This window comes from Bubalus bubalis, chromosome 1, assembly GCF_019923935.1.
Source record: "Bubalus bubalis isolate 160015118507 breed Murrah chromosome 1, NDDB_SH_1, whole genome shotgun sequence".
NCBI lineage: Eukaryota > Metazoa > Chordata > Mammalia > Artiodactyla > Bovidae > Bubalus > Bubalus bubalis.
Window position 1 is genome coordinate 102,181,029 of NC_059157.1, and position 22,835 is coordinate 102,203,863.

General features: G+C 46.1%; 1 protein-coding gene across 1 annotated transcript; it reads left to right on the forward strand.

The window, feature by feature from the left end:
* Positions 1 to 8,384: 8,384 nt before the first annotated feature.
* On the forward strand, positions 8,385 to 22,520 carry TAGLN3 (transgelin 3). The gene is made up of 4 exons (XM_025283943.3): positions 8,385 to 8,777; positions 9,974 to 10,148; positions 20,685 to 20,787; positions 22,225 to 22,520. The coding sequence occupies exons 1-4, from the start codon at positions 8,598 to 8,600 to the stop codon at positions 22,364 to 22,366; spliced, it is 600 nt and encodes a 199-aa protein (XP_025139728.1). The 5' UTR covers positions 8,385 to 8,597; the 3' UTR covers positions 22,367 to 22,520.
* Positions 22,521 to 22,835: the final 315 nt, after the last annotated feature.

Genomic DNA, 22,835 nt, shown 5'->3' on the forward strand with positions numbered 1-22,835 from the left:
AAATGTAGAGATAGTAAGAAAATATGAAATGGAAATACAGTTTGTATTTTTAATAATTAAGCTTGTGCAGTAATCAGCCATGATACAAATTGGTGTCTTTTAGCTTTTAAGTTTGGACTCCATTTAGCCTGTTTAGGTTACATCTGTCAAACTAAAACTTTATATATGTGTATATATATATAGATACTGAACATGTGTCAAAGATTTCTTTAACTCATTGATAAAGGAATAGGATGGTTCAAAGGACAATTCAAGAGGCATTTGTAGATACAAAAGAATGTTGGGATAAAAGTCCTCTGCAGAAAAGCATTAACATAGCCAATGACTGCTTATCCTCAGAGACTGCTTACAAGAGTCACCCTTGGCTGGCATCTCAGGAACTTGGATTTTAGGAATGTCCCCCCATTTTGTTAGGGAACTGTTGATCGAAACCGTCCACCTTGGCCAAACACAATGATAACCATTTGTCTGAGTTGTCTCACAAAAGGAGGTCCCAATAAAGAACACGGTGCTGCTGCTGTAAACTAACCAGGAAAATTTTGGAGGGGCCACAAGGAAGGACGACACACCAACCCATAGTATGTCTTATAAAACTAACCTGAAGAGAGTGAGGGAAAAAGGGAACTCCCTTGCACTGTTGGTGGGAATATAAATTGATAACAGCCGCTATGGAAGACAGTATGGAGATTGCTTTAAAAACTAGGAATAAACTACCCTAGAAATAATACAATACTAGGAATAAAATGACCCAACAAATCCCATTATTGGGCATATACTCTGAGAAAACCATAATTGAAAAAAGCATGTTCACCAATGTTCATTGCAGCACCATTTACAGACATAGAAGCCCTAGATATCTATCAATAGATGAATGTATAAAGAAGTTGTGCTACATATATAGTGGAATATTACTCAACCATAAAAAGGAGTCATTTGAACCAGTGCTAATGAGGTGGATGAACCTAGAGCCTATTATACAGTGAAGTAAATCAGAAAGAGAAAAAGCATATATTAACGCATATATATGGACTCGAGAAAGATGGTACTGATGAACCTATTTGCAGGTCAGCAATGGAGATGCAGACATAGAGAACAGATTTACAGACACAGAGTTGGGGGAAGGAGAGGGTGGGACGAATGGAGAGAGTAGCATAGAATCGTGTGTGTTAAGTTGCTTGAGTTGTGTGTGACTCTGCGACCCTATGGACTAGCTCACCAGGCTCCTCTGTCCATGGAGATCCTCCAGGCGAGAATACAGCAGTGGGTTGCCATGCCCTCCTCCAGGGGATCTTCCCGACCTAGGGATCAAACCCACGTCTCCTGCGGCTCCTGCTCTGCAGGCAGGTTCTTTACCACTGAACTACTAGGGAAGCCGTGGAAACATACACTACCATATGTGAAACAGATAGTGGGAATTTGCTGTATGACTCGAGGATCTCAAACCTGGACTCTGTAACAACCTAGAAGAGTGGGAATGGCATAGGACGTGGGAGGGAGGTTCAAGAAGGGGGGACATATGTTTACCTACGGCTGATTCATCTTGATATGTGGCAGAAACCAACACAGTATTGTAAAGCAGTTATCCTTCAACTGAAAAACTAACCTGAAAGAATTTGGGAGGGGCCAGAAGGAAGAAGGAGGAGACTATATCCTGCCTACCTCCAGAAGCCCTCACATTGGAATTCATCTTGGCTGAGACGTGCATGTGCCATCAGAAGGGACCCTGAGTCAGGCCAGAGATAACCCAGAAACTAACCTCATTACCATATAACCTGAGACTGAGTCACATGGCAGAACAATTCTGGGTTCCCTTCCCTGCCGCTCCCTACCTGGGCTCCCCTTCCCAATATAGTCTCTTGGTCAGTAAAGTCTTTTGCTTTGTATCTCCTTGGACAATTCATTTCTGAGCATTAGACAAGAGCCCTCTCTCAGACCCTGGAAGGGATTCCCCTTTCCCAGCAATCCAGAACTGATCAAAGTGGCTCACTGTGCCTAAACTGTCCATACAAACAATGCTTTCCTTCTATGAGTCTGTCATTTTGGTAGGTGCCAGGCAGAAACTGCCCAAGTGGCCAGCTCCCGATAAAACACTCATCACTGAGTCTCGCAAGCTTCTCTGGTGAACATTTCATATGTGCTGTCACAATGCATCTCTGGGAGAAGTAAGCTCAACTTTTGTGACCACTCGGAGAGAATTCTTAGAAGCTCAAGCCTAGTGTCCCCGGACTTCACTTCAGTGCCTTTTTGATTTCCTGATTTTGCTTTGTATCCGTTCACTGTAATAAATCATAGCTGTGAGGCACCTATATGCTGAGTCTTGTGAGTCCCCCTAGCGAAATGTCAAACCTGGGAGTGGTCTTGGGGACCCCTGACACAGATCCGAAATATATTAATATCCTCCGGGGCCATAAAATATAATCTAGGAGTTATCTTTTATACTAAACAAAAATCACTGACAAACCAAAATTACACGAGCCATCTGTGTGCCACAGTGCCTGAGTTCGAGCAGGTTGTTACAGGATGGCAGGGCCTCTCTTCAGAGGCCTATGTTGCCCAGACACTGTTAGGCATGATTATTAGAAAGATGAGGAAAGGGCTCCTGCCCATGAGAGCTTTTCAAGGTTAAACATAATTATGAGAAAATGCAATAAATATGATTAGAAATTCATAGTACTTCTGTGGAGGCAATACCTATAGTGCTTAAAGACAGAGTCTCTAGAGCTTTAGGTTTAGGTCCTGGTTGACCATTTACTAGCCCTGTTACTGAGCCATTTACTTAACCTTCCTGAGGTTTCCTCATCTGTAAAGTGTCATAATATAAACCTATTTAATCAAGTGTAAGGATTAGGCACAATGCATTTAGAACAATGACAAATTGGAGTCACTACCATTTCCCTTGTAGTTTTTTAAAGGGTTATTTCTTTAGAATTCAGAGTCTCAGCCACTGGATCAACAAGAAAGTCCCTCATTTGTATTTTTATATGCACCAAACACAGTCCAGTGAGAAACTGGAGGGCACAATTCAGTGGAGTTTAGGGAAGAAAGTGAAGGCAAGGATGTGAGTGGGTCTTCTAAAACTGAACTGGATTGGAATTTCCAGTTCCTAAGATCCAAAGTGGAATGTTAACTGTATGGCATCCTTTCAAATGTTCAATGGCTAGGAAAAGGGAGGGGCAGGAACCTTCATTATTTAAGATGGGAAAAGCTGTCTTAAAATTTAACCTAGCTTTGCAGAGGTTGGCATCATAAATTCCAAATGAGTTTGATGTAGGACATTGTTCATTCCTTTAGTGTTCATTTTCATTCCTTCCCCCCCACCAAAGCTCCTCTTTTTCTAAAACTACCCCATGCCATGTGTTCAGTGATACGGAAAATACTTGAACAGCCAGCAGGCTCTGAGTGCCTATCCTCTGGAATTCCTGCATTGATTTTAAAAGCAACACGGACCCTCTAAACAACTGCAGTTTCTGCAATGGAAGAGGATAATGTCAATGCCAATGGAGAGGAAGGCTAATGAGACCACAGAATACATTTGCTTTTGCAGCATCTGTCGAGCTCAGAGGTATTTCCAGACACAATTTACACAGTATGCTGATCTCTGAGCAGCCAATAGATAGGTCCGTGAGGAGGAGAGGAGGAAAAGAGCTTTGGGCAAGGCTGAATTTTATAAAGCATGGAGATGTAAAGCAAGAGAATATTACTTTGAGACACAACCATTCCCAAGGAAGTGTCCAAAGGGGATATGTCAAATTTGCATTACATTTAAAGCTGTTAAAAAAAACAAAACACTAAGGAGCTCTATCTTCTGAAGGAAGAAAGAAAATGGGTGGAATTTAGATATATCTTTTTCAGATCCCCTTCCATTATAGACCTAAAGTCACTTTTTAGTTTAGAAATATAATCATGTAATATGCATAACTTGGCTTGATGAAAAAATGTGATGCTTTGGTGCATTTAGAGTATATACCTCAAAACTGCAGACAATTTTAAAAATCAAATTTGTCTTTTGAAGAAACATCTAATAGAAAAAAAGCTCAAATCTCAGCTTCTCACTGCATTCCTGACTCATCCTCATCTCTGTGTCCTAGAATTTTCTCAGTAGGTGCTCCATGCTCTGTCATGAACAGCACTTTGCTCAAGCCTTTTTGGTAGAACTAACTGCTTGGAAAGTCTCAGTTTATATGCCAACCTCTCTCTCGCTCAAAGCACTATTGAGAACAGCAGCTTTGTTCTGATGTTCTCTAACCCCGGCATCCCCAACCACACTCATCATCTCCTTGCCCACCTGTGATGTTGATATTCCCTTCTGTTCTGACCTTGGCACTCTTCTCATGTGTGTATGTGTGCTAAGTCATTTCAGTCGTATCTGACTCTTTGCAACGCTATGGACTATAGCCTGCCAGGCTCCTCCGTCCAAGGGATTCTCCAGACAAGAATACTGCCCTCCTCCAGGGGATCTTCCCTATGCAAGGATGGAACCTCTGTCTCTTGTGGCTCCAGCATTGCAGGAGGATTCTTTACCACTGAGCCACTAGGGAAGCCCAGACTCTTCTCATGCACCTACTTATTCAGCTTGAGCAACTTCACCCAGGTTCTTGGTTTTAACTGCTACCTACATACAGATAATTCAACTACTTTCCTTCATTCCAGATTTTTCTCGAGCTCCAGATGCACAAAACCCATTGCCTAATGACTGGGATGGACTGTGGTGGCCCTCCCAAATGCAATAAATCCAAATACTATCTTCTTTCCCCTTTAATGTACCTCCCGGCTTATGGTCCACTTAAAAGAACTGGTGCAACAATTACCCTTATTATATAAGTCAAACTTATGAGTCATTCTGACCCTCTTCTTTTCTTTCACCTGTATCAGATCTGAAGGTTCTTCCCCCACTCCCCCACTGTGCTATGAAAGCACTCAAGCTCATTTGCATGATACATAAGCCCAGTGGCAAGGCCAATAAATAGTTGACAACTAGCTGGGGTGAGTTCCGATTTGTAGCATTTGCCAACAACCATGGTAGAAATACTCTTGTCATAACTGGCTTCAAGCTACCATTGTAATGTCACTGAATACAAGGAAACTGGGAAGAAATGCCCAGTACCAGGCTGTTACATAGTATATACACCATATAGAGACAATAACCATAAACATCCTCAAAAAAATAGGTAGTACTAAAATGTAGCAAAATAAATTAGGAAGTGATCCATTTTGAATATTTAGCCTGTAATATAATGTATTTAAAAGTAAGATTACATAATTTAACTGCTTATAATGGCTGAGTTTAAGAACTGGCTTTCAAAATTACTGAAAATTTAACCATGGACACTTGGGAGCACGCTCCTTTATAATCTGGAGCATGCCTGCCATTCCAGCTTTATTTCTATGCGTATCTTCCCTTTAACCCTATGTTTTGTTGATACTAGATTATGTTTGCCTTCTTAAATAAGCTGCCTTTGCCAGCAACGCCTTCTGTATCCTTCCCGCCTCATCCTATCCACTAGGCAAACACCTACTCATCTTTTGAGACTTTAAGTCATCTCACTTACAAATCTTTTCATTGATCTCCTACCTTCTTCCTCCAGATACAAATGTACCTGAGGACTTTGTGCATATTTTAAGCATAACCCTTGATTGGCATCTATGATTTACAAGTTTAACTTTGCTGCTAGACCATGTTGCCATGTCTCATTTTTTTAAAATCTCAGATACATCAGATCAGATCAGATCCGATCAGTCTCTCAGTCATGTCCGACTCTTTGCGACCCCATGAATCGCAGCATGCCAGGCCTCCCTGTCTATCACCCACTCCCAGTGTTCACTCAGACTCATGTCCATCGAGTCAGTGATGCCATCCAGCCATCTCATCCTCTGTCGTCCCCTTCTCCTCCTGCCCCCAATCCCTCCCAGCATCAGTGAGTCAACTTCCAGTGAGTCAACTCTTCGCATGAGGTGGCCAAAGTACTGGAGTTTCAGCTTTAGCATCATTCCTTCCAAAGAAATCCCAGGGCTGATCTCCTTCAGAATGGACTGGTTGGATCTCCTTGCAGTCCAAGGGACTCTCAAGAGTCTTCTCCAACACCACAGTTCAAAAGCATCAATTCTTCGGCGCTTAGCCTTCTTCACAGTCCAACTCTCACATAGGCCTTTTTAAAAAGTTGTAGAAAAAATTAATTATAATATCTGTAGCCACTCAGTAAATAGAGGATTGAGTCAATTTCTGGTGCCACCACCCAGGGGATTGTGTTTTTGTTTTTTTTTCTCTGAAGATTTCCTGTGGGTTTCTGGACATTTCTAACTTATGCCTTGGTTGGTTTCCTCTCTTTACCATTATATCCTCTCCAGAACCATGATTTCAATCATTCATGTATTTTGTTACAGTGGCAAAAGCATCTTTGGGTATAAAAGATCTGCAAAACACAGTCTGAAAAAAAAAAAGACAAATGTACATCTTTTAGAATTGTTTCTGCTTTTATGTAACAAACCAATATCTTCCTTAGAGCAATTCCAGCCACACAGGAAATAACATGCTTTCTGTTTGGGCTTTTATTTCCTTAGTCCCGGGTTAGAACCAGTTAGACCATATTGCTTCCACCCAAGATGCAACTGACTGACTTCCAAATTCAGCGGACACCTTCCCTGCTAGAGACTCTTGCCCCTGAACTTCTAGTCTCTGAAGCCAGTCCGCTGCCTTTAAAGCTTCTTCTTGAGGAGTCCATGCAGCCTCCAGACCTGTGATGGTCAGACCTTCTCAAGCCTTTTTTTAACCTACTGCTCTCCTCAAAGCTCAGATTCTCTCACAACCATTTGTTTTTCACAGGATTCTCTCTCCTAGTCCTTCAGCTACTGGCCACTAAGCCTTTTCTCAAGCAAACCACCCACATAACTATGAAGTAATTAGATTTTCAGGAGTCCAGGCCCCAGCTGGCAGGAGATTTTTCTCAATACATGTATTGTTTGAGGTCATTTCCTGCACAGCTTCAAATCAATTTCCCACAGGGACAAAGATCACTATCCCATGTACTAGACTTGTTTTATCTAATGTTCTGAGTCAACTAATCAATCTATTCCAGAGGAAAATTTTATATTTTATTTCTATCCAGAACAGTAGTTCACACAGTTAAATACTCAAAAAAAATTTTGTTGTTGTTGTTGTTGAATAAACCAAAGAAAATTTGTGATGTTTTTCCCATGAAAAGTACCCAGACTTACATAACACTAATAAGACTTAATTTTTTTTTTTTTTTTTGGCCACATCTCCCTGCACACAGGATCTTAGTAGTCTTCCAACCAGGGATTGAACCCATGTCCCCTTGCAGTGGAACATATGAGTCTTAACCACTGGACCACCAAGGAAGTCCCAACAAGACTTCTTACCTCCAACTGGCTTATAGTCTAGGAAGACAAACCACCAAGACCTTCGCAGTTCTAAAAATTTCAGGCCAACTTAGGTCTGAAGATTATTCGCAAGGTCTGGTTTGCTCACACCAAATACGCAGTGGCCACTGACAGTGTGTCATCCGTGCCTTCCTGGTCCTTAATTAAAATAAACAGATGACATCTTTATAGAAATCTTTCACTCCAAGAGTTCTTCGTACATCGAGCTCTCTTTAATTCATAAAACGTGTACTCAGTGTTTTCAGATTTAAAAATCGCATTAAAACGCTATACTCCTTGAATAAGTCAAACTGAGGCACAGAGGTTTCCCACCAGGATGGAAGTTTCTGGATGAAATCAGCCTGGCAACAGAACAAACTGAGCGTCGCAGCTCCCAGCCCCGCCCCTCCCGCCCCACCAGACAACTGTTCCCCTCCGGGTAGGGGCAAAGTGGTTTGGCAACTCCTGACAGATGGACAGCTGAGAGAACGGACTCTCCCACAGGCCCCGGCCCCTGCGCAGCTGTGCGCGGGCCTCGTGCGCCACGCCGGCTGTCCCCCAGAGCAGCGGAGAGAATCATGCGGCTGAGAAAGCAGCTCTCCGCGGGTGGGAGGCGGGCGGGCTTGACTGACACCCGAGAGGGCTGGCTTTTTGGAAGGCTCTTAGCAACGGCCCTGGTTTGACCCTCCTCAGCCATGAGAAAATCGAATCAGTGTACCCTTCTCCCAGGCGCTTGTAGCATCAGCAGCGCACCGTCAAGGGGGCCTTCCTCCCTGCCTGTTATTTACCTGCTCTCTCCCATCTCAGGGTTCCTGCCTTTGCAAAAGTGCCTCTGGGAGGAAGGAAGAAACGACTACCACCCAGCCCCCTTGCTGCCCCGGGGCTTCAGGCTTGATTGTGAGTCCTGGTGCGTCGTTTCGTCTTATTGATAGGCGGGACTGAGAGGTGGCATCCAGCCCCCACCCCTCAGCCCCTACCCCCCCGGACAGACAGGGGCTTTATTCTAAGAGTCACTGGCGCGTGGCTGCGCTTTTCTCTCCCGTTTGTAGGTGAAACCCCAGTGACTTCATTGGCTCCTTGATTTAAACCACGCCCGGCTGTCTGCCCGCTTTGCTGCTGCCGGGCCAGGCGGCCCAGCCACATCCCAGCCCCGGGTGCAGAGAGCCGGGCGGGTGCTCTATTGTGTGGATGCCTCGCGTGTCCTCTCTTCTCTTCCAGAGATGGCTAACAGGGGTCCGAGCTACGGCTTAAGCCGAGAGGTGCAGGAGAAGATCGAGCAGAAGTACGACGCGGACCTGGAGAACAAGCTGGTGGACTGGATCATCCTTCAGTGTGCCGAGGACATAGAGCACCCGCCCCCGGGCAGGGCCCATTTTCAGAAATGGTTGATGGACGGAACGGTAAGGACCGGCAGCGATCCTAGTGGATGAGGGGCGAGCGGTGGGCAGAGAAGCCCTCCAGGGTCTCCTCTTTTTACGTGAGGCTGGCTGCCGAAGGAGCTGTGGCTGCCAAGCTCTTGTCTCGTGGGGAGGGAGATGGGATGCCTTTATCTCTTCGGGGATGGACGATCTGGGCTCCCTGCTAGAATTCCCTCGCTAGATTAGAGGACCCTCCGCCCATCCCAGACATCACAGCTTGCTTCTGAGTTGCTGGCAGATTGGAAGCCCTTTTGCTCTTTACAGCGAGAGTAGAGATAAGTATTTCCTTGAGATCTTTGCAGCCTTCTTGGTGCATCAGCTCCTGGAAGGGAGATGAGGGGCGAGGGGGTTGGATTCCTTCCCCCAGGAGTAATAGGTTGGTTATATAGTAAAACAAAGGAAGGGGTGGAGGAATAGGACTCACCACCTTCCCATTCTTCCTGGAGCTATCTGCCTTGGGGATGCTCAGTGCCTGTCTGTTGAATGGATGGGTTCTCATGAAACTGAAGGGAATCCTTATTTGATAACTGCTTTTCTAAGGAGATGCTGCTGTATATTTGGGTGGATGGGGACCACAGGCTCTGCTGATGCCAACAAGCCGGTCTTTTCCCACAGGCTGTGATTTACTGTTACATAACTGCTGTCCCAGGCTTCTGTTGGGTTATGCCCAGCGCTTTGGTTATAGGTATTTGGGGGGAGCCACCCGGTTTGGTTCCTTTACATATCATTAGCCCTTACCCGATGCATTATTGAAGCCTGATTCTGATCTGCCTTTTGATGGAAGAAATAATACTGTATCATTCTACCTTTCTGGAAGCCACTAACTCATCCCTCCGTTGAAAGCTTGAAATCGTGACTGCATCACTGCACACATTCCCTCTCTAAGCATTCTCTCCCTCACCCAGAAAAACGAAGGAGGAGTTAGGAGGGAAGAGGATTCCCAAGCTACTGGCCTCATCACGGTCAGGAGCAGCCAGAGGATGGGTTTTTGGGATTCAGTGTGGGAGCCTGGCCACCCAGCTCAAAGCCCATGCCTTTCTGGGGTGCCAGATTGGCCCAGGCCCAAACCTGTAGTCTGTGCCCTGTGGGGGCCAGGATTTCACTTTGCATTTAGGGACTAGTAAATACAAAGGGAAACACTGATTCTGTCCCCCCACCCCCACCCTTTCCCTCTTCAGGTCTTGTGCAAGCTGATAAACAGTTTATACCCACCAGGACAAGAGCCCATTCCCAAGATCTCAGAGTCCAAGATGGCTTTTAAGCAGATGGAGCAGATCTCCCAGTTCCTAAAAGCTGCGGAGATCTATGGTGTCAGGACCACCGACATTTTTCAGACCGTGGATCTCTGGGAAGGTAAACAGCTTTCTCATGCCTTTGGCTCATTCTCCCCTCCCCCGACCCTTTTGCTTTTCTCTTTGTGAAACCTGCCCACAGTGTTCTTCCGTGTGCTTCCATGCGTGTGTGCGCATGTGATTTGAGTGTGTGAGGGGATTATCAGCTGTCACCCAGGCGCGCTGTTTGCCTCCTACTTTGTGATGTTCTATTGCAAGTGTTCCTCCTCTAAGGAACACACACCTCGGAACACAGCAGGGACCCCACAAACTAAAGGCATAAACAGAAGCCTCTGTGGAGAAGAAGCTAACAAGGTTGCATGGATGCCTCTCCTTTCTCTTACTCCTCCCACAACATAATTTTCTCTACAAATGATAGCTCCTGGAGGGGATGGGGGTCTGCAAGTATGCTTCTGACTCACCAGCAGCCAGGGTTATAGACAAAGCTGCCTGGCACAATTTTGTCATTCAATCTGAGAAATAATAGCACCCCAGCCTTTTATTAAATGATTACTTGGGAGGTTGATGACTATGCCTTGCAGATGTGTATTTGCTTAGAGACAGTGACAAATGATTTTTTCTTTTATAGTTGTAAATTAAGAAATCTAACAAGGCATAAAAAGGAAATCAAGTTTCTAGACATATTTATCAATCCACCACCATTAGGGAAAGTGATGTGGATGGAGATACCACCAGAGAATTTGGGACCCACGGTCACAGGGCTCAGAGTCCCCTGGAGCCCAAATGTACACTTCCATCCAAGCATGTTTTTCCACACCAGGCCTGCCGCGGTGAGGACAGGGAGGGACTTGTGTGAGCAGGGCTACCAGGTTGACGCTTCACTCTCATACTCATTGTCACCAGCTGTCATCGGTGGTTCAATCAAGAGGATACTCAGGGCAGTGGCCCAAGTGGCTCTACTGACAATGAGAATGGACAGACTTTCCTGGGATCAGGAGACAATGATATACGAAGGGGTATTCAGATGATGGTTGAACCATATTTCTAGCAGAGGACCATTCTACTAAACACCTTATAAAGAAGCAATTGCCTCCTTAATCCTCACCCCCCCCACACACACCCTGTCTCCATGTCGTGCAGAGAACTGGCATTTCCTGTTTTCTTCACAGATGAGTACTTAAAAATCCTAAGAGGCCAATCAGTTTATCAGTCATGTTTTGATATTATTTAGAAGCTCAGATATTCAGACCTTCAGGCCAGGCCATTGAACCTCATGGACACTAGCCTCCAAATCCCCACAGAATGTCATCGTTCAGCTTTAGTCCCTGCTTTATAGGTCAAAACTATGCTGATTTTTCCTTGCTAATAATGCCTATTGCTTATCAATATTTTTCTCAACACTAGGCACGGTACTACTGCCTTTCTGCATAATACCAATCAATTCTCCTAACAATTCCAGGAGAGGGGGTGTTGCCGTATGACTGGCTAGTAATTAGCAGAGCCAGGACTCAAACCCAGGCTCTGTGATGTCAAAGAGTAGGGCCTTCACTCGTCTGCATGCCATGCTTTGGCCAGCATGCTATTTCCTTCCCCTACACCACGAGTGTGCTGTTGAGTCATAACCATGACTGAGGAGATGAGGAGGAGAGGGAGTATGATTCAGGGCTGTGTGGGACGGAAGGTGAGAGCCCCTGTGCTGGCAGGTTTATGTGAATGGAAGGGGTCCCAGTGAGTCCCCCCATCTCACCGAATACAGGAAGTATATAGGATAAGGAAGAAACTGGGAGGGCTGGGGGAGGTGGGGAGCCCAAGGGTGCTTTTCTGTGCTGAGGAGGCTTTGCTTGTCTTTCCTCTTTTCCAAAGACCACACAGGTGAACTTTAGGCACAGGAGGTGCTAGTAGTGAGAGGGAGGAGGACGGGGGCAAGGGTTCCCTGATGAGTAGGTGATGATGAAACTAGAGCTCACCCACAATTACTTATGTATATTGTACTACCTGCCCCAACCCCAGGCATCAGCTAGCTCTCAGGGAAGAGGGAAGTTGATGGGCATCAGTGTGACAGCAGGAGCCTGAGATGGGGTGGTGGAAGGGTGGGCTCCAAGGCAGGATGATACTCCTAGAGAAAAGGGGAAAAGCAGACACTCTGAGGTGGACAGGTGGGCTCCCAGGGCAAAGAAAGATGGGGCTGTAAAGGAAATAAGGAAGGCAACTGATTACTGCTAGGGCGCTGTGGCTGAGATGCTGTAGTCAGGAGAGCTGGCATAGAACAGATCATTCAGAGTGTCTAGAGGCTCCAGGGCCTGGTGGGCCCCTCCATGGAGGGACAACTCAGGACTGTGGTTGAGAGATTCATTCTGTGTGCTAGAAGGGATACTTGACATCCCCCAGGAGCCCTGTCTGCAGCTTGGGCTGGTTACCATACAATGGAGCCAGAGGCAGGAAAGTGAGTTACTTTGAGCAGAGATGGGGGAGCGATGTGGCCCTGGGTGAGTCCAGGAATGAAACCCATGGACAACAGCACCAACAAGCGTGAGGCTGGATCCTTCTGCCAGAGCTGCTGGTCCCCTGCGAGTCTGGGGATGAGTGAGCTGGAGTCTAAGGGATGCCGCTGGGCAGGCTGGCAGGTGTCGATGTGCCTATGTGTGTGAGAGGGTGTCCATGTTTGTGTGCTCAGCTATTGGACCGGCCATCCCCTTAGCTTAGTTTCACATTCTTCTTGCTCTTCTGCACCTGACCTGTGGTTTTAATGCTGTCATCAAATTTCACATTACTCACATTCACTCCTGATTCCACGCATTGTGGTCATGGTAGCTGTGGCTGCAAGGGGCCAGCCCTCCTTGCCTGGGTACTTCTCTTCCTTGTCTGCAGGCACTTTATACTCGACAGCTCTCAGTGCCTTGTCTCCCCTGCTTGGCATCTTCCTAAGTAAGGCGTCTGCTTGCCCATGGCTGCCCAGTGACTCTGTGCTGCTCTTATGTCGCAGATGAATAAAGCTGCAGGAGCCCAAAGCTTGCCAAATGCCTTCTCTTTTAGCTTCAGTTGTTTAGACAGGCAGACGCCCCAGAGGTATCCTCTATCTTGAAACCCCTTTTAGATACAAGGTGAAATGTTTGGAATGGATTTGGGGGCAACCAGAATAAAAGGTTCAAGGCCTTAAGAAGGAACCCAGGGCTGAATGGTCTAAAAAACAACCCAACTACAGAGATACAGATAAGGTTACTGGAGTTCCCCTTGAAGGAAGCTGGGTGACCTGTTCCTTTCAGTGATAGAGGAGCAGTGAGGGCGGCTTAGAGCCATGGAAGGAGAGGTCTTTCTCATGGATGGGAGAAGGTGGATGCCTGGCAGGTTTGGGATTCACCCCAGGTCCCTGGAAAGGACGGGTGGGGCCATCTCAGTTGTGACTCTGAAGAGCAATGGAGGTTAGTTTTCAGCATCTCTTCTGTGGAGGGAAAGGGGGAAGAAGAGAAAAGGAGGAGCCGGAAAAGGAGGGGTGTCTGTGTGTGTAAGAGATAATGCATGAGAGCAAGTGAGTGTGCTGGTCACAAAGCGTGCAAAGAAATGTCACCCTGGAGGGTAGGAAAGTGCAGGCCCCTAAGTCAGAAATTAGACCACCAGGTTCAAACCTCTGCTCCACCACTTACCAATGAGCTTTTCTAAGTTTCTATTTTCTCACTTGTAAAATGGGAATAATAGTGTCTATTTCACAGGGTTGATGTGAGATGTCAATGAGACAATGCGTTAAAAGTGCTTAACGCAGTGCTTCTACTGTGGAAGAGTAGACCATAAAATATGATAGCAATTTTCAAGTTACTATTATCATTGTCTCTTTAAAAAGACTAATAGAAAGTGAGGGCAGCAGGAGCAAGGCTGGAAGGGCGCATGTTCTGTCTGGAATGAATGGACTTCATTAAGGGCCTCACACAGCGGCCGGTAGGGTTGCCTGGATGACCTTTTCTCTCTCTGTCATCTCCAGTGGCTTCACCTCTGGCCATTCTCCAAAACGAGGGGCCATCTTTTGGGTCTCTTTATTGACTTTTTTCCACCTCTATGGTCATTACCCTTCATGTTTTTCCCCATGATATATATTGCTTTGCCTATTCCAAACCGAGGGGTCTTGGTACTATGGAAAGAGCGTGAGTTTTAGCGTCATGCTGCAGACCTTGGTTAGACTGCTTAGTTTCTCAGAGGCTCAGTTCCCTTCTGTAATCAGCTCTTCCCTTGTAGGATTCTTGCAAGGATTAAATGTATAAAATGCCTAGTGTGATGCCTGGCTAAGAGACACCTAATAAACGTTGGTTTTTTCCCCTCTGCTGTCAATCCATCAATAAATACCCTTTTTGGTTCCCATGCATAACCCAAAATGAGCATTGCTGCCGCTAAGTCACTTCAGTCGTGTCCGACTCCATGTGACCCCACAGACGGCAGCCCACCAGGCTCCTCCGTCCATGGGATTTTCCAGGCAAGAGTACTGGCGTGGGGTGCCATTGCCTTCTCCAAATGAGCATTAGACACCTAGAATTCTAGAATGTCAGAGTAGACAAGACTCAAAGATCAATCAAATCTGATCGCTCTTCCCCATAACCCTACTGATGAGGGTCTGGGACACATGGTTTTATGCCGTCTTCGTGTTCCCCTCCCTGATGACTGAGTGTTGGAGAGGTTTATACTGGGGGTGGAGTGCCTGGAATATATGCCAAATATGGAGCCATATATGTTCTCTTGGAGGTGTCACTGTATGTGTCATTCCTCAATAGCAAGAAAAGACGAGACTTTTCACCCAGTCTGAGAGCTGTTCAGGGACATTGTACAGTACCCATAGTGACTTGAGACATTACAGAAATGCCTGCTGCTTGAAGCCTCCTTTTCTCTCAGAGCAGCCGTTACTGCATTTCCTCCAGGCACTGCTCACTCTGGTGTGTGGCGGGCTCTTCCTTCAGCAGTGGTCCTTCAGCTGCAGTGTGCACCAGAACCTCCTGTCAGGCTGTGACACCCAGATTACTGGACCCCAGCCCCAGAGTTTTGGAGGTATTAAGTCTGGGCTGGGGCCTAGGGGTTTGCATTTCTTACCCATTCACAGGTGATCCTGCTTCTGCTGGTCTGGGAACTCCACTCTGAGAACCACTGCCCTACAGAATTTCTCAGGAAGGCAAGCAGCATAAATTTATAAAGCCCACAGAGCAGCTCAACCTACCCTCTGACATTTCCCCCTGATCTAAAGCAATAGTTTTCTACCTTGAGTGGAGAATTGAGGGTTATGCCTAAGTTATTACTCAGAAAAATAAGAAATGTTTTTTTCATCCACTGACTGCTTTCTCTATAAGTCCCAGAAAGATTTAAAAAAAAAAAACAAAAAAACCAATATTCTAAGAGCAACAAGGTGGAGTCAAGAATAATGTAAAATAAAAGTAATTCCAAAGCAAGAGCTTTGAATGTAAGACTGAGTTTTAGTATTGAAAGCAGAGTATCCAACCTGACTATACCTGCCCAGATGACTCCTCTGGCCTTGTTTCTTTCTCTTTAACTTTTTGTTATTTTTTTCTACCCAAAGACATGCATAAGAGAATGAAAATAATTTTAAAAATGAAGGGAACAGAATTCTTGTTCAGGTATCTTTTTGGTAAAAACCTTCAAACTCTATGGGCTCTGGGGTTCCTTATAATATAGAACCCTTGGCCCATCCCCCTGGACATGATCCTTTAATCGCTGGATTGTAAGACCATACTGGGGAGACACTGCGCTGTGATAAAGCAGTAAACAGGGAACAGAGTGCTGTCAAGTAAGTTGCTTTAAGAGTTTCTGACAAGGAAAGCTACTTTGCCACCATCTCTTTTTATAATTGCAAGTCTAATATTAGTTTCCCCTATGATAGGGGGCTGGAAGGTTCAGGAGCCTGATTAAAATCCTGAGCTGTTACTGTAAACTCGGCCCCTCTCTTTTGTGTATCACTTTCCTTCTGTGGCCAGTGGTCTCAGATCACCACCTGGACTCTGAGCTTCCCTGGTGGCTCAGTCGGGAAAGAATCTCCCTGCAATGCAGAAGACTCAGGTTCAGTCCCAGGGTCAGGAAGGTCCCCTGAAGAAGGAAATGGCAACCTACTCCAGTATTCTTGCCTGGGAAAATCCCATGGACAGAGGAGCCTGGAGGGCTGCAGTCCATGGGGTCGCAAGAGTTGGACACGACTGAGCGACTAAACCGCCAATGCCACCTGGACTCAGCCTCATTCATACACTCCCGGCGTCTAGAAAAGTCCCAGCACCTAGTTGGTACTTTAGAACCACTCTCCTCCTCCCCCTTCTTCCTCTTTCACCCTCTTTTTCTTGGAGAAATGGCCTTGAACAGCAGTTTCAAGCTGTCTTGTCAAAGTAACTAGGGGTAGTTTTCAGGAAGCAAAGCAATTCCAAGCTTCTGAGGTTCTGAGCAGCCTCCCCAGTGTGGATTTAACTATTGATGTTACTTCTGACTTTGTGGAGAGTAGCTCTGAAGGAAGCAGTTATTGCTTAGCAACTTTAATTTAGTACCTACTGCATGTCAGACATTGGGACGTTTTTAAAAATTAAAAAAATATAGTATTGGGGGCAATGCTTGCATGTCCATCTGGCTGCATCAGAATCATCACAGGAGATTGTCCCAGGATGTGAATTTTTAAGATCCTCAGGTAATTCTGATAATCAGTCTAGTTAGGAGTCACCAGGTGAAACCCATGTTTCTTAAACTTGTCTCATGGCATGAATCATATGAAAAGATTATTAAAAATACAAACTCTCAGGCCCCACCCAGGACTACCAGATCAGTCCCTCCAGGGAATGACCTCAAATTTCATGTTTTTTTTGTTTTTTTTTTAAAGAAAGTCAGGAAATTTTTATATTTTTAAAGTGTTCCCCTAACCTCATCCGATAAATAATTCCAGAAGCTTGGGAAACTATATTCTATAGCAGGCTGGGTTCTAGGCAGATGGATGTGCAGTTGTGATTCAAGCAGTTTAGCTTTTGCGGCTTTATAACTGGCTCACTTCACAGATCTTTCCCAACCTCACTGCTCCTTCAAACATTTAAATGTTTGACTCTCAGTGACAGGAATCAACCTCCAAAAACAGCCCCCTTCTACCCAATAGCACTTGATCTGAGCTTCTGAACTGGCAAGAGAAATGAGGCTGGAACAGAGGCTCTCTTCCCATTCGGTTCACCCAAAATAGTAGAATTCTTTCCAAAGTGTGCCTTTTAGAAAATAAAATAGACATGAACTGGTTACAGAAGGAAGATTTCTGTTCATTTATATTACTTAATCTTGACAATAATTATTTTAACTTGATCTGCAAACTGGTGGGGATCTCTAGGCCTCAACTGCTTTCTTTTGCTTTAATCTGACTAGGATTGAGAAATTATTCCAAACAAAACAAAGATTTGAGGTCATTTGAAATTTGTGCCCCAGATTTTATGGGGATTTTATGCCTTTGGGACATGGCAGTGTGGCCTCCTAGATTGTTTGTGGGCTTTGCCTTCAGACAGACCTGAGTTAGAGCTTGGCCCTGATTTACTTGTTGGGTAGCTCTGGCAAGTTAATTAACTTTCCTAAGTTAATTTTTCCATCCACCTGTTGGGAGGAATCATATCAAGTCCATGGGGGTCAGTGAAACTGTTAGTTGCTGAGTTGTGTCTGACTCTTTGTGACTCCACGGACTGTAGCCCGTCAGGCTCCTCTGTCCATGGAATTCTCTAGGCAAGAATACTGGAGTGTGTAGCCATGCACATCTCCAGGGGATCTTCCTGACCCAGGAATTGAACCCCAATTTCCTGCATTGCAGGCAGATTCCTTACCGTCTGAGCCACCGCTTCACAGATGGCTCTAGTGGTAAAGAATCTGCCAGCCAATACAGGAGATGTAAGAGACGTGGGTTCAGTCCCTGGGTTGGGAAGATCCCCAGGAGGAGGGCATGGCAATCCATTACAGTATTCTTGCCTGGAGAATCCCATGGTCATAGAGCCTGGTGGGCTACAGTCTGTAGGGTCACAAAGAGTTGGACATGACTGAAATGACTTAGTAGCAACAGCTACGAAATGGAGCTCACAATCACAAATAATAAAGTGTTTTTGAAGTGAAAGTCGCTCAGTTATGTTCAACTCTGTGACCCCATGGACTGTAGCCTGCCAGGGTCCTCTGTCCATGGGATTCTCCGGGCCAGAATACTGGAGTGGGTTGCCATTTCCTCCTCGAGGGGATCTTCTGACCCAGATATCAAACCCAGGTCTCCCGCATTGCAGGGGGATTCTTTACCAGCTGAGTCACAAGGGAAGCCCACAAATACTGGAGTGGGTAGCCTATCCCTTCTCCAGGGGATCTTCCTGACCCAGGGATCGAACCCAGGTCTCTCACATTGCAGGCGTATTCTTTACCATCTCAGCTACCAGGGAAACCAATAAAGTGTTTAGCCTATCATTTATAACAAATCTCTTGTCTCCGGGCCTTTCTTTTTTAAAAAAGGTTTTCCAGTTTTTCCCTGTCTAATGCCTATTTACCCAGCTTCTTTTGCCCAATCACACAATTTCTTCCTTTTGGACGCTTCTGGCTTGAGGGTGGGGTGGGATTTATAGGTCTACATTCCTGGATATCTTCCCCTTGCCCCAGCTTAGTTCTCCCTCTCCTCCTCTCTGGGCTCATGCAGTGTGTGTGTGTTAGCCCTGTGTGATGGGATGGGGGCTGGGTCTATGGTTTAACAGAGCTTGCTTCCCACCCCTGGCACCAGGGAGTATCTGTGGCTGCTTGCCAGGTGCCAGGCTCCACATTTTCCCAGATCCTGGACATGCCAGATGTGCTCTTTCCAACCACCAGGCACAGATTTCCGGTGTGCTTCCTGTAGAGAGTGGAGATGAGTGATGTACCCAGCCCTTCCTAAGCTTCCATGTGCTTCAGTTTCTCGAGGTTCTCTTTAATGGCTCACTGCTTGAAAGCAAGCCCTCTCCCTATCTCCTCCCGCAGTGATCTTTCAGAATATCATCATGACAGTTCTATCAAAAAAATGTATCTTATGATACAGTGACAGTCACAGAAATGCTTTAAATCTACGGAAGAGAGGGAACATTCTCATAACCTCTCCTCCATTTCCTCTCTCTGACTTCTCAGTATCCCTTGGGCCCGCCTCCTTCCATCTGCTGCCCAGATCCTCCTTTCTCCACCAGCCCAGCTGTTCCTTGTGTCTGGTGTGGGGCTCTCCACTGAGAAAGTTTCATCCCTGTATGTATTATCCATCCCACAGGGCCTCACAATCCAGGAAATCGTCCTGTGGTTAATGTGGGCAGTGTAGGGGGGATGGGGAGAGAGATGAGGATCTGCTGTCTCTCCCTCCTCTTTGAATAAATGGACATCCTGAACTGGACTTCCTCTACAGGCCTTAATAGTTTATTTTGTTATAGTTATGCTCCATTCTCACTTTTTGTCTGCCTTTCCCCTGCAATTCTGTATTCTCTGGGGACTAGGCTGCAGCAGCCTGCCCCGGGGAGATTGCAGATGGTTCACTCAGTCTGGAGAGGAACTTTAATGTCTGCCCTTAACTTTCACAGCCCCCTGCTAGGCTGAACACTGCACCTCCCCCAGCCTGGGGCTTTAGCTTCTGCACTTCACGCTTGTGCCGTATGTATGCCTTTGATCTGGTTCTAAACTGTGGGGCTAAGCACACAGTAGCAACTTCCCTTTTCCTTGTCCAGGCCATGTCAGCTGGCTAGAAGCGGGGAGGGGAGAAAGGATGGAAGAGGAGACTGCCTTGTAGGCCAGTTGTCCGCTCCGTGGGTGAAGGGTCAGGGCTCCTTCGGTGACAGTGTGCCCTTTTCCCCTGAGTGAGGGGGCATACCTCTCCCTCACTCCCTCTCAGTCTCTCCTCCTCTCTCCCTCCCTCTCTCTCTCTCTCATGCAAACCATTTATTTATAATCTCCATTTAGCTCCTTTCAAGCAGCACAAAATGAAGAGCCTCTCACCACGTCACACTGGATGCTCTCTGTGTTGATTTGCTTTTCTTCATCTATCAGGCCTCCAGCCCAAAGAACCAAGTGAATACTCAATTTGATGCACATGGGTGATTTTAGACCCTTTTAGCCCAGATAAAGTAAAAGGAAGAATCCTCCTGGGGTTTGGTGCAGTTCATCCATCCAGTCAATATCTTTGCAGTTTCCTTTTCTCTTTTCAGTCCGGAAGAAAATCTCCTGTGCAGACCCCCACACCAGCCTGCCCACAGCACCTCCCCTCACCACTGCTTGGAGAACCCTCGGAGGCTGGGGCCTGTGCTAAGGGCAGGGACCCACCTCTGTCTGAGCTGCTCAGTTATTGGAATGTGTTATGCATGCAACTGGGAATGGATTAGAACCTGGGTATCTCTGGCATGCACCACATAAAGAATAATTAGTCAGGAGGTTTTTTTGTTGTTGTTCCTTTCTGAAGAGTTTGGCTATGGTTGTCTTTGGGCCACTTTGAGGTGTATTTTGTATCCCTCTCCCTCCAGTGTGCTCAACTACAGCTTCCTATGAGAACTTCTTCCCAGAGGTCCAGCCCCATGCTCCTCGACTCCTTGGCCCTGACACACTTGGCTTTAATCTCTCCATTGGCTTCCAGGAAAGGACATGGCGGCCGTGCAGAGGACCCTGATGGCTCTGGGCAGTGTTGCTGTCACCAAGGATGATGGCTGTTACCGGGGAGAACCGTCTTGGTTTCACAGGTAAAAAGGACTTTCCAGTCACACGCTCTCCCCTTCCCCGAGCCGAGGATGATTTTAACAAAAGTGAGCATCTGAAGCCTTGGAGCTCCCTGGAGGCTGTTTGGACACAAAGTCCAGGCGAGAAACAGGCAAACACAGCCCCACAGCTGAATCTCCCAGAACAAGGCTAGACCGATGCTGCCAGTTCAGGTGAATATACCACCAGAGCTTTTCCTGCTTTTCAGATACCTGAACGCTGCAGCTCTGCCCACATTATGTCTCTCCTGAGGCGGAGCAGAACTGAATGGCTTTTCTCACATGTGCCTTCATGTCCGAATTTGGTTTTATTATGAGCCAAGTTGCCCTGAATGCACATATTTATTTATTTTCCCACATAATGAAGGTAAAATATGTTTTATTTGTTGGAACAGTCCTGTCCTCCTAGCATATCCATTAATAGCATTCTCTGTCATTCTCAGAGGTAGCCTGAAGTGGATAATAAATCATATCATTGTGTCAGTAAAGGGCCTTTTCCTAAAGAAATTTGTTTTGCTGTTTGTTTAGTACAGAGAGAGGTAGCAAGGGAGCTTAAAGTTAACCCTGTAGCTCAGTGGGAGATGAAAAGAGCACGTTGTACAGAAAATTTACCCTTCATTCCTCTAATCCCCTCTTCTTCTTGACAGTTTAAAAAGGTACCAGCTTGTGGCAATGTAAATGAACCTGGTCTGAAAAGCTAGATATTGCCAGGTGAAACCCTGGTTTTAGCCCCCATTTTGTTAGTGACCTACTGTGGTCTATATGGCCCATAAAACCAGCATTATTTACTATCTGGCTCTTCATTAAAGCTCGCAGACGTCTGTCTAGGGTAAGAAATTTCACCTCCTTAACTCACTACATCCCTCAGCTCTAAGGTGGGACGTTCATCCTTGGCCCCATACAGAAAAGGGTGGAGTGGGATTAATGAAATGCTTAATAAAAAAGAGCTGATTTTAATTTTCACAAGGGCTTGAGGTAACTGGTGAGAGGAGAGACAGGAAAGCTGTCTGAGAGTAAAATCTCCAGAGAAGCAGCACTAATTCTTTGCTGTGGAAATTCTGGAAATTCACTTGAAGAGTAGAGAGGTCGTGTATCAGAGTAGGGCCATGGCCCAGGTGGTGCTGTAACCCAGGGCAGGGTCGTAGCTCAGGGCAGGGTCATAGCTCAGGGTAGGGTCATAGCTCAGGGCAGGGTCATAGCTCAGGGCAGGGTCATAGCTCAGGGCAGGGTCATAGCTCAGGGTAGGTTATAGCTCAGGGCAGGGTCATAGCTCAGGATAGAATCATAGTTCCTGGCAGGACTGTGGTTCAGAATAAGGCTGTCCTTCTAATCGGTGGCCCCCAAAAGAACATGTCTAACTGCATATCTTGGGAAAGGTTTAAAAATGGAATGATATTGTTCCCTCTCATTCCCTCTGCCCAGGAAAGCCCAGCAGAATCGGAGAGGATTTTCCGAGGAGCAGCTTCGCCAGGGACAGAACGTAATAGGCCTACAGATGGGCAGCAACAAGGGAGCCTCCCAGGCAGGCATGACCGGGTATGGAATGCCCAGGCAGATAATGTAAGACGCCACTTCCCGCAACCTGTAGCGAGGACGGAAGTGCCGCATCGTGGTCTCTATGATAAAGAAGTAGTTAGTCACCTTCTGACCTTCTCAAAGCCTCCTGCCCCTGGTTTTTGCAAGTGCTGCGTTTCTGCTGCCAATCCACGTTGCCTACTGCTGCCAGCTCCTGTTCATTTAGAACTATGCAAAGACTCCGCTTCCTCTTCCTCAGCTCCTTTGCCCTAGAAGCCTTCGTTTGTCTGATTATTTATTTATTTATTTGCCAAAAATGCCCCTCCTCAACTTACAGAACGCACCTAATAAACAAATTAGTCTTGTGTCTTCAAATGTAAAGTTTCTTCTTTGTCTCTAGGGACTTTGCAGGCAGGGCTGATCATTTCATTCAAGAAGCTAGCAATATAGAATTAAACTGTAGAAATGTAAGTTAACTTTCAGGTTGCAAGGTTATATTGGTCATCTTGACAGTTGCA